Source organism: Pollicipes pollicipes, unplaced genomic scaffold (genome assembly GCF_011947565.3).
Source record: "Pollicipes pollicipes isolate AB1234 unplaced genomic scaffold, Ppol_2.1 Scaffold_4881;HRSCAF=5763_pilon_pilon_pilon, whole genome shotgun sequence".
Taxonomy (NCBI): Eukaryota; Metazoa; Arthropoda; class Thecostraca; order Pollicipedomorpha; family Pollicipedidae; genus Pollicipes; species Pollicipes pollicipes.
In genome coordinates, this window is record NW_023596576.1 from 2,595,628 (window position 1) to 2,608,063 (window position 12,436).

The window sequence follows — 12,436 nt, forward strand, 5'->3', positions numbered from 1 at the left end:
TTCACATATGCTAAATTTATTGTTTCATTTCTGTGTGAACAGTTTTGCCCATCTATGTTGTCCAAGGGCAAGAAGGCCTAACAGCCATCAATTAACATAGTGCTTAAGCCTTTTTGCCTTTGGATGGCAGATTTTGCCTCGTGTGCGTCTGTCGCCTTATCCAGGAAAGTTTCAAGGCGGTAATATGAGATTCTACATCTGTCATGGCAGCGCCACCTTGAGCCTTTAGTTTGCTCCTTGCTGTCAACTTTACCTAGTCACGTTTGCCGCCCCTCATGAATTGAAGCAAGACCGAACCAAAATCTTTGAGGAAATCTAGCAAGGACGATGGGAGTGACTTAAGCAAACAAGCATTCCTAGATGATAGCAACGATTTAGCAGCTGTAATGCGGCCTTCTGAAATAAAATATCCAGCTCCAGGCGCTTATTGCGTTCGTTAAGGCCACTGCCTTCAGGCCGTAAGTTCCTGCGCACATATCTTGTATTCCATTTTAAAGAACAAAATCGAGGAAAAACAATGTCGTTTTTCAGTTTGTGATTGGCATATGACTTTTCATTTATGACTGATGCTCATTCCTAACATTGAAATGATTAGACTCCACGTAAGTTCCAAATAACACTTGATCATGTAACGGGCATCAAGTTTCACAAGGTGCAACGATTAGGATCTTCCGAATTGTTTTGGACTTGTAGCTAGTTCCTCCGGAACTGTTTCACTTCATTTTTGTGGAATGATTTTATGGACATAGCAGCAAAGCCCTATATGCTTATTGCTGCTCTGCTTCAAAGGTGCTACATGATTTGAGCCTGTCAAAAAGAAGCAAAAAAAAAAACACACACACACACTTTTGGGTAAGATTTGTAGCCAGGTGCATCACACCTACTCGCTTAAACGAACACTTGTACGAAAAGAAGTGACGTAGACCCAACAGGTGAAGAACAACGGAAATGGTCGTGGCTTTTTGGCATGTGTCTGTTCCGCTAAAGACGTCTTTAAACCGCGAGGAAAAGTCTATAGCATCGCCATAACACGACTGTGACAATTTGCGCTAGTTTCCTATCGGAGTCACGTTCCATTCAAGGCTGCGAAAATATTACGACGTAGAAAGGGAACTACTGAAGAGCAGGAGATCGCATATGTGTGAGTAGGTGATGTTCAGCATTCCACACATTTCATTCGAAAGTGTTTGTTTCAACTAGCCCCTCTTAAATTATACAACGGTCTGATTTTTTAATTTTTTTTATTTAAGGCCACTCAGCCTATATGGGAATCATGTCTTGCCCAACCATGCTGAAGCCATGTGTTAAGCTAAGAGACATGAAGGCATAGTATGGAAAACGTTTCAGGTAGCCATCATGTCATGCAACCAACCAATTGCACTGTTCTTGTAAATCACTTCTGCAAAATCTTCACGTTCAAAACCGTCTGGTAGCACCGTCTGAGCGAGCGACATCCACATGCCAGTGGTGTTGCAGAGCTGTGGGTTGGAGCCCCTGCCCCCAGGCGCGCGCCTTTGTCAGACGGGGCGGCGTTGGTATGCGGCAGCGCGGGGCGCACGACGGAGGGGTGTCTGGCGGAGGGTTCGCTGGAGCGAGCGGCTGTCGGGAAGCGGGGGCTGTCCTGACCTTGCCCGGTCGGCGACGGCGGTTGGCGTCATTACCCTGGAACAGGGCCGGTGCCGACGCCATCGCCGCCGGCCAGAGATGCGTCCTTGCCAGTCCGCCCGCGTCGTATATAAAGGCGCGCGTCGCCGGGGAAGGCACAGTTCCCTGCACCTCTGAGAACGTGCCATCCACACGATGAAGCTGGTGAGTAGAGAGCGACGGCTGTCGTGGTCGGCATGCGGGTCTAAGTGCCGCCAGGGGCTGCTCCAGCAGTGCGGGGCCAGAACCGTCGTGCAGGTCCTTGGCAGCATCTTCTGCGAAGGCTGCCTTTTTCTGTCCCACCACGTGCTCTTCATTTCGATAGCGGTTTGCTGTATGCGCTATCACCATTGAAAATCCGGAGATGCTCGCAGGTTCTGTTGTTCCCTCTTCATTGTCGGGGACATGGTAATACTGTAGTTCGCTTTCATCCCGGGGTGCATATATAGTACCTAATTGGCCACAACATTTAAAACTGCTATCTACCTGTTCTCCCCAGTCTGCATGAGCTTGACCGTGGATTCTACTGATGGTTATCGAAACCAGACCCATAAAACGATGTGCAAATTATGTGGGTATCATTATCGCCATTAGCCTATTGTAACAACACGGGTCTGAAATTTCGTTTGCTGCTTCATAAACCGGAAAAACACATTTTGAAGAAGGTAATTTAGAAATGTGTCCATACCAGTTTTTGAAACATTTAGTATGCTTTACAATTGAACGAAATGCAAGACTTCGGCAGATATTTACAGTGGCGTAGTCCTCACCCTCGCCATGTATTAAAAACGTTCCATAGTTTAGCGTATATGTTGGTGCTGCGTTGCAAACAAAAAGCCCTTTTGATAACAGCTATTGTGTGTTGGAACAAAATGCTCATGGAGTAACATGTTCGCTTATTTTGATGGTTTACTTCGCAAAACTTTGGCTCGGATATATTTTAGGCGGATCTTCTTTTATTTCCAGTCAAATACCGTTGGATTTTGCAATCAGTACCTTTTGAAAACAGCTGTCGTGAAGAAGGCAACTAATAGTTGAAGAGGGTGTTCGTACTGGTTAGTACCGTAGCGTCAGTACGCCAGAATATTAACATTGCAAAATTCATTCACAGCATGTTAATTTTTCTGCAACATGAGCTGCATAATTTCGGATTTTTTGGTTTCAATTACGCTGCCCGTTCCCAAATGAAGCAAGTAAAAAAGGGTATCACACACCTAAAATGACACGTCGCTTTGCAACCAATGCTCATGGCTGTCCTTTCACTTTTTAAATGCCTTCAAACCGATGCTGCTTCACTTCGGATGGTGCAAAAGTCGTCCAATTTTTTGGTGAATGTGGCAACAAATGGTACAGCTGCTCGATTTGCTTCAAACAGTTGTTTTGGCACATCTATCTTGATCACTTGAAAACCTTGGGCTGGCAGACATTAAGCATGCAATTACTCTCGGCGAGGACGGCTAATTCCTACGCGCCATCGGTTATTTACCATCTACGTCACGGTAGAAACCGGCCACAAACAGGCTACGCAGGCTGGGCGAACGCGCCGCCTGTTCGCCGTCCCGCGCCCAATGCCGGGTTAGGGCCCTAAGTGGGATGTTTACAGGAAAGGCACTGCCACTGACGAAACCCCGGCTCATTTTACGCGCTGTTTTCGCCTACGGGTGCTGGGCCGACAGTGCAGTAACCGCTGCAGATGACGGGGGCCCACGCTGCCTCACGACAATCAGCTTTTGTGTCGCAACGCTTCCAACCATGCTTGCCAGTGCTCATGGCGAGGCTGGCCTGACAAATGCCCAGATCATGGCTTCTGCCGCTAGCTCCCGGCCTGTCGCCGTTGCTCAGAGCCGGCCCACTCCGCTGGTCATAATCGGATGCCCCCCAGCGAGCCGGTGACCGCCAACCGGTCGTCCGAGGCGCGCCGCCAGCGAGCCGGCCTGCCCCTCGGAGGCCTCGGCGCTGGGCCGGCTCGGGCCCACCCACCGCCGCACGGCCTCCCTCTGTTGTGCCGCCTGACCTGATAGCTGACCTCTGTCGTGCCGCCTGACTTGAAGGCTGACCTCTGTCTGTCCGCAGCTGATTGTCTGCGCCCTGGTGGCCGTGGCCGCCGCCGCGAAGCTGGAGGGCCTCGAGAAGGAGCCGATCGCCATCGTCCGCATGGACAGCACCAGCGACGAGGACGGCTCGTTCCAGTACTCCTTTGAGACGGCCAACAAAATCCAGGTAGGTGTGAGACCGCATTGCAGCAGCTGCTTGGCCGCGGGGTCATTCTGCCGCGTTCGCAGTGTCACGAAAACGGTCTGCTGCAAATATTCTTACTGACGATACTTGTTCATGTGCTTGCAACTGGCCGCTGATAGGTTTTGTGTGCAGACACTTCAACGTCTAGCGATCTGTGAGCGTATGCGATCGTCGCCCCATTGGCACCGCTATAGCTAACAGTTAAGCCGTAAATATGAGTCATCGCTGGTTTGTCCGTCACCCGTCGCCGTGACACCCACTCGCGCCCTACAGACCGAGGTCCAGGGCCAGCTGAAGCAGATTGGCGAGGAGTTCGGCACCACCATGCAGGGCAGCTACAGCTTCGTCACCCCCGAGGGCCAGACCGTGCAGATCTCGTGGGTGGCCGACGAGAACGGCTTCCAGCCGGTCGGTGACGCCATCCCCGTCGCGCCCCAGGCCTAGGTGCCGCCTCCCACCATCGACCGTCGCCTCCCACTGACCGTCCGCCATGCCGGGTCCCCGTCGGCTGTCGGGCGTCCCACCGTCATCCCCAGCGGCCTGCCGCCGCCCTCTCATGTTGAACGTCATTTTCTCGAATACACACGCCCGATGAGTCTGAGGCTGTTTCCGTACCCGATGAAGGCCGCCAAATTGCCGAGGCGAGCCCGACGCTGGCATTAGCTATTGTAATTGGCCAGGCCTGCTTTGCGACGCGTCTCGCTGACGCTAAATGCGGGCGCTGCGGTGGGAGGCCGCTGCCGCCGCCGGGCCTGATGACAGGCGGCCCCGCCAGAGGTCGCCTGGCGTGGCGACCCTCGCCTTCTCCGGCCGCCCAGAACGCCGAACAATAGTGTTTGAGTGGCGTCCTGACGTCACCGTTCAATGGAGGCTGGGAGGGGGCGGCGGCTGACGGCGCCGTGACGCGACATTAGCGTGCGGCAGTGTGTCGGTGTGCCCGCAGCTGATGCGATATAATTAGCTTCGAAATGTTCTACTAGGCATACGAGACCCAGATCGCCCGTAAAAGACTGATGACCACAAACCAACAGAAATGCCAAATGTGAAGCATAGCAGCAATTAAGAAACTCAATTTCAGCTATCCTAGCCTTACCTGATCTTCGGTCAACACCATAGTCACCGTGAACGGAATATTATGGGTTGGGGTATTGCTGACTTTGGCAGTTTATCGATTTCCGCTGGTGTTAAAGGGAATAGTCCACCCCATCTGCATCGAGTATAACGCTGAAACCAGCTAGCAGAAAAAATGTTTTTGATCGGAGCGACGCAATAAGATCTCCGAAAAGGAATGACCTCAATTCAGTTCAATGGGAAGAGCGACCAATATCGAGGAGTACAAGTGTTTCACAACAAATATTTACATTAGGCTGACACAAGAAAAAGGCAAGTTGGTCGAGGGCGGCATGATGTCGCTACCAGTCAAGACGTCGAGGCGCGGGGGCGCACAGCTAAAAACCGCTCGGATCGAAGGCAACAAGAAAACAGGCGATAAAAGCCGACGACAGATAGACAGGTCAAGTGCAAATATAACCGTACATCATATATGTACAGATATACAGATATATATATATATATATATATATATATATATATATATATGTATATATATATACCTATCTACCTATATATATACATATATATATATACATATATATATATATATATATATCTATATATATATATATCAATGTGTACATATGAACAAATATAAATGCATATGTAATGTTATGTAACTATTACTGTTCAACTAATATTTCCTCAAGTATTTAGCTTCAGATCCCCAAATTTTAACACAAATAAAAACAGTGTGCATACCTAAACCTGCATTTGAATCGTGCTTTCATTATTTAGCTAGGAATTTGTTAATAAAGCAAAACTCTAAGAGCACACAAGAAAAAAAACACATACTGGTGCAAAAAGTGAACATTTCATTTGTTTTGTTACATTTGGGATTTTCTTTAGCTTTTGGCCTTATCATAAGCCAATAGCCTAGAATATCGTGTACCTGAGAACATGTAGGTTAGCTGAAGGCTCAGAGTGCAGACGTGAGGCAATGCAACAACATAGCTAAGTGTCAAATACGGCGAGGAAAGGACGTAACTGTTCGAAATATGAGCCTTTGTAGGTGGTTAGTGTTTGTTTAACATCGTTACCATAACAACACGTTGGCGTGGTCTGTGGCGTCATGTATGGATCGTTAGACTTACTGGCGAAGTACCGGCGGCAGTGGTGCCACGACACGGTGAAGGAATGGAGCATAACTGTTGATTGACGTTGAAGTTTTTATTTTCGAAATGTTTTCACCAAAGCGCATCACGAACTTCTTGATGCCCATTGGTGTGATGTTTATACCATGTGTATTGCAAGCCTAGCGCCTGGTCACCACAACCGACTTTAAAAGCGTAGATAAAAGGCTCCAAGTTGAACATACCGTTCGGACTTTCGCCGACAGTGAAGCAAATCGAGCGTTAAGCTAGGTTTGATCTCTTATACTGGACCCCGTAATGACGTAGCAAAGAGAGATTTGCAAGCACAATCGTAAAAATTTGATCCGTGTCTAGTCCTTTTAGATTCAACGCTATAGAATCAGCGAGAAAAGCCTTGAGCTCTTGATGTTACAGTATCATGAGTTCTTGAGTAAAAATAACCCATCTCCGGCATACCAGGAGTTATTGGTTAAATGACATCAAAAACGATCGTTGCCTATTATCCCTTTAAACCTTAAGTGTAACTGTAAATAAAGGGGAAGTTACAGTTTATAGTTGAAGTGTAACATCAACACTCGAATGCCGAGTCGAACATCGACTTAAACAAAAACGCACTCCTTGGTAAAACAGCACCACCTAAAACTGCTTTTACATATCAATATTCGGTGTCTGCAGACAGGGTTCGTGATAACGAGCGAAGAAGACTGATTAAAAAACTACATTAAAAACGTGAGCGCGTGAAGGACAGAAAATGCTCACACGCTGTGTAAGCTCATCTTAGGATCCAACAGACGTGTTCTGGAACTTTGAATCCAGAGACGGTTCCGCACAGAATATGAACACTTTTTGTTATTTTTGTTATTTCAGACACTTTTTTACGCATTTTTTATTAACCCGATTCATTCGCAACCATAACCACCAATGTCACCGTCGAATGTTCTCAGAATATATCCTAAAGAGTCCTTGCTGCCGTCATTCAACCAGTACGTCCTGGTGTGCCGAAGGTCTTTTTCAGCATAATAGCTCATCAACCTTATTAATGTCAGTGTGCTTCAGTTCACTAGTTTAAACGCAATTTGGATGTCACATTGTCCCATACAGGATGTAAATAAAAACAAAATCTCGCGTTATGAGAAATTGCGCAGTAGTGGTCAACAGCCACGCCGTCAGCCGCCGCTGCCTGCTGTGGCTGGTGGGATGTGACGTCATAAGCGCCATGACGCATCGGAACCCACTGCCTTACTTCGACACTTTCGGCGCGCCATGACGATGTCAAGCGTGGGCCGTTCAATCACCATTGCGCCTTACAATAGTTTTTATTACTTTTATAGCTTTTAAATATGAACTCCTCCCCAATAGCTCATAATTTAAACCAAACGCAAAGCCAAATCGTGAACTGGCATTCGAACGGATACCAGGTGGATGCCATTTACCTTGATTGTCCGGCTGCGTTTCAGAGCGTTAGCCATGAGTTCCTGATCCACAGGCTACAGCAGTTATACCCCTTCAGAGAATTTGCAGCACAATGATTGATCTCGTATCTGTCCGACATACGTCAGACGGTTACCGTCAACGAAAAACAACTTTCGATTGAAACTGGTGAGCTCCAGCGTCCCGGAAGGATCCCTATTGGCTCCCTTCCTTTATCACGTCAGGTGAGAGATGAACCTCAAGCCTATAAATTCTATAACGTTCACGCTGACCTCCAGGCGTGCTCCCGTCCTAACCGAATATCATATCAATAGAACTGAGTTCGAACATGTGTGTAAAGTCAGGGACTTTGGCGCAACGCTGGATACCAAACTAACCTTCGCTGCACATGTCTCTGACATAGTCAGAGGCATGCCAAAAGACATCAGACATCGAGCACTTAGTCTCCTTATGCGGCCCTTCCAAGTCGGTACCAGCTGGTCACAACTCAAACGAAGCGCTGTGGTAGCTGCGTATTTTGTAAATGTGTGATCGGTTTTGGAATATTGCAGCGTGATCTGGGCAAGGGCAGCCAATTTCCACACGGTGCGGGTCGGTCGAGTGTGACACAAGTTTTTTATTTGGTTACTTACACACTCTCCGGGGAAACAGCTTATATTTCTTATGACAGCCTCCTGGTTCATTTCAAAACCCCATCCCTAGCAACACAAAGAGTGCAGCACGATTTGCTCTTTTTTAGGGTGAACTGGACTGTTGCATCTTGCTCGGCTGTTTTCCCCTGCTTGTGTCGCCTCGGTCCACTCGCACCCGAACTTTGCTCGCTGTTCCTCGCGCTCGCGTGATAACGGTGCGGAGCGGTCTGTTTTGCATCCTGTCAAGCGTGAGGAACTCTTGCCTAGCAAGAAACACTGGCGCGGATATTTTTCATGACAGTCTTGGCATTTTTGGAGTTAAAGTGATCAAGTATGTTTTAGCTCTGTAGCATCTTCACTTGGCTTTAGCATGTCATCGTTTATTTATGTTTATACTACTGTGTACCGTGTTTTTGTTGTATGTTATTTGAGCGACTTCGCCTGTTAGTGGAGTGCTACTCTGTTGACGATAAAAGAAAATAAACAAATAAACAAACAAAAGCAATGAACCAGGGATTCTAAGATGTATTTATTCAATCAAACTGGCTCAAAGCAATGTAAAGCACCAAAACAAACAGTGGTATCTGTGTTCACGCAGAATATAATTTGATAACAAAATGTCTCATTGTCTTCGGTGTCAATCCCCCCTCCTCTCTTTCTTTCCAAAAGCTAATGGATTTGCTGTCACTGATGGTCATATACGTTTGCGAAGGCAAATTCTGTTTGCCAACACTCAACGTTCCAGTCTCTCTTCGTTAATCTCGTCTCAAATTTGCCAGTCTGGTCTCGGCTAGTCTCCAACACGCTTAAAGAGCCAAAAAATGCCCATCTATCAATAAGACATTTGGATAGATTCGATGCCATCGAGTCTGTTGTCAAATAATAATACGCGAAATATAATGTATAATGTATACACGAAATACAATGTATACTGGAGTTACAAGTTCCATAGTGCACCAGCATGGCCGGACAACTCTTGTTTTTGGAGGGAGGAACATGTTGCCATCTGGTCCCTGCATCCACCGATGGGAATGAATAGAGCCTTTATTTTCATTCCGTAAGGCTCATACTTGCCTAGGACACCTGGGTGGCGCACTTGAAAGACTTATTCTTTCAAGTTTACGAGTGTTGATGTACTGTTTGCGCATGCAGCCGTATTCATCCTTAAAAGCTCGTTCAGTAACTGCGCAGATGAGTGCTATCTCATACATGCATCTATGCACATCGCTCATGCCTTAATGCCAGTACATATGGCCACATAACTATGATCGTTATCTGGTGACCAGCTCAGCTGATGGGGTTCCGCTGATGTCCCTGCTGGATTGGTGATGGCTATGATCGCTATCTGGTGATCAGCTCAGCTGATGGGGTTGCGCTGATGTCCCTGCTGGATCGGTAATGGCTATGATTGCTATGTGGTGATCAGCTCAACTGACGGGGTTGCGCTGATGTCCCTGCTGCATTGGTGATGGCGGATACAAGGAGCAGACGCAAACAATAAACGCCCTATTAGAGCGCTGGTGAGCTGTTCGCTTAAGTCCTGGACTATTTTCAACCCTCCGTTCAACAGTTTTAAAGCAACTTTGATGAAATGATAATAAGCTGCCAGGCTTGCATCCAGCCTTCACTGGCTCTGTTCATACCCTGTCAACAGGTGCCGTGTGTCACACCAAAGCTATTGTTGCGATGCCCGTGCCCATGGACTGTTTTGGCACGTGCAGAGACACGGAAGTGATGTAATGCTTGACGCAGCAAATCTTCCAACCTAACAGCGGTGTTGTAAGCCTGATTTGTTAACGTGGACGGAGTCCCGCCAAGACGATGCTGCGTGAGACACGCCGACAAAATGCGATGCTAGACGACCCGGGGAAATAAGGCGCATTACATTGCACTGCTTTGTGGGACATTTTGCAACTGTTGCGCTGCACGCTGCGTGTACCCATAACATACCGAGCACACCTCATCACCCGCTAGCAGCTACAGTAAGGAGCCACCCAACTTTCATTTTTCTTGCGGCGTTCAGTTTTCCGCATTTTTGAGTCTGGTTTGGTCATTATTTTTGGTGCATTGATGTGATGGGTGCTGCGACAACCGGCACAATTTGATGTGCATCCATACCCGAACTAACCGCTTGGATGCACACACATCTGTATTAAGGATCGCGGTCAGGGACTGCCCATATCGAATGTTTTGAGGCAGCGGCTGGGGGAAAGGAGGCAGCTCACCCTGAACCGCTGATAGCTCGTTGCCATCACATTTCCACCCCTAAACTATTCGGGTCAAGCACATCGCCGACTCACTGCTTGACTCGCAAGCGGACGCGGGGAGCATGCTCTTTGGTACAGCTGAAGTAGGTGGTACAGCTGAAATAGGTGAAGTAGGTGGTACAGCTGAAATAGGTGAAGTAGGTGGTACAGCTGAAATAGGTGAAGTAGGTGGTACAGCTGAAATAGGTGAAGTAGGTGGTACAGCTGAAATAGGTGAAGTAGGTGAACCTCACTTTTACGAGCTTGTTCCGGGATACAACCATTGTCTGTTTGGCTCTCTCTAGTCGGAGGCCGTTCTGATTAGGTGGCGATCTGGCACTATGGAGTGCTGCAGCGACTGCTGGTCTCGCTTGAGTTATCGCGTCCTTGACCGCTCTGATACCGGAGAACGCTGCACGTCTCTGAATGACCCCCGCTGCATTTTATGCACGGGCCCTAACCTTCCAGTGCCAAAGGGGCGCGGCCCGGTGTCACCATCATCTCTGAAGCCCAGAAAGAGAATGCAGCGATTCACATCCATGATTGGGAAGCAACGCACGTCCACTCTCTTCTCTAGTGGCAAAGGGACAGCGCCAGCCAAACGGTGTCTGTACCCTGTAGGGAAGCGGTTTTATTTGCGTACGCTTTGATTATTTGCATAACAATGGGGACGTATGCTCCTCTATCGGCACTGGCCACGTCACCATAAGTCTCTCTCAGCGCACTTAGCACACTAGCAAACCGTAATTTGAAGTCGAGGTTGCTTAGGAATCTGTGCAAACAAACAAACGCCGTAGAAATCGGCAAGATAAAGGTAACTCGCGCCTTTGCCTACCTTTGTATGTGCGTCTGGTCTTTTCTCCGGAATGACTATAACCATGCCCGTGGGACGTGACGCTCACCACGGCGTTGCAAAGGTGATGGCGGTGCCAAACTTGGAACACGCGCTGTATGTATGCCTAATATCCCCAATAAAGTAACGGTAGATGTTACGGTCCGTGAAAAAACGTGCGCATTTCCAAAAATCACTGGCGCCGAAGCGGTAACGCTGCACAGGATACTGATTTTTGACGATGCCAACATTCTTGCAAGTAAAGTTCATTTGTACCTGCCACATCCTTCAGAATTAACCAAAACCCTTGATTCTCGACTGGCCACACAGCCTTGCAACGCCTCAAGCGTTGAGGGTCTGTTGAATGGCGACCGTCCTCAACAAGTGGCTACAACGGACCTTGCAAGGGCATGGATGTAGGCTAACACAGTATTAAGTACCGCTGACATCCCATGAGTACCTCTCTGTGTCGTGCATGGTTCAGCTGTAAGAGAGCGGAGGCTGCCTGCCGCCGGCGGCGTTTGCTGAATGCGCGCGACTGCCTCAGCTCCGGCGGCAGCGCATTGTACAGGCCAGCCGCCAGACAGTGGAAGGACCGCTCTCCCATACCGGCTCACGATCTCGTCGCACGGAGGTTGTCTTCCTGCCTCGTATTTTCGCCCGCTAGCCTCGGGCACCATCAAGAGCTCGCGAACGAACACCTCGGGTGTGACAACGCACCAGTCCACCAGCGCTGCGCCAACCGAGGTGCTCAAGCAGCTCCGTCACGTGATCAAACGACTTGTGCCAAATGTGACCTTTGCTGAAAGGGTAACTAGCTTTTGTAGTTTGGATATAAATTATTTTCATGGTATTCCCGCACAGAGGGCAGTAAGGAATACCGCAAAAGGACCAGGCCATTGGTTCGAATGGTGGGCGCGAACAGTAGTTTAACAGGTACGACAGGCTAGACAAAGATGCGTGTGTAAATTACACCTGTGACGAGCTTTATCGAAAACCGGACCTAACTTTTCACCTCCGAGTAGGCCCAATGCATGGCCATGTTTTGGCAGTTAATTTGGAAACTACACAGCTTCGTCCTCTGCCGACAAACATAATGAGTATTACCTGCATAACTTTAGACCGTTAGCGTTGATTCCAGAAATCACAGAGGCATGATATAATTCCTTGATCGACGACGTTAGAAATGCGGGATTTTTACCGCCA

The 12,436-nt window shown here is 48.3% G+C and overlaps 1 protein-coding gene across 1 annotated transcript; it reads left to right on the forward strand.

The window, feature by feature from the left end:
• Nucleotides 1-1,715: 1,715 nt before the first annotated feature.
• On the forward strand, nucleotides 1,716-4,480 carry LOC119101306 (cuticle protein CP14.6-like). Its single transcript, XM_037224597.1, has 3 exons — nucleotides 1,716-1,809; nucleotides 3,718-3,864; nucleotides 4,156-4,480. The coding sequence occupies exons 1-3, from the start codon at nucleotides 1,801-1,803 to the stop codon at nucleotides 4,324-4,326; spliced, it is 327 nt and encodes a 108-aa protein (XP_037080492.1). The 5' UTR covers nucleotides 1,716-1,800; the 3' UTR covers nucleotides 4,327-4,480.
• Nucleotides 4,481-12,436: the final 7,956 nt, after the last annotated feature.

What these genes read in the sequence shown, in the direction of transcription:
- LOC119101306 (XM_037224597.1), top strand. An exon ending in AGACGGCCAACAAAATCCAG is followed by an intron (nt 3,865 to 4,155) that starts GTAGGTGTGAGA and finishes CGCGCCCTACAG; the next exon opens with ACCGAGGTCCAGGGCCAGCT.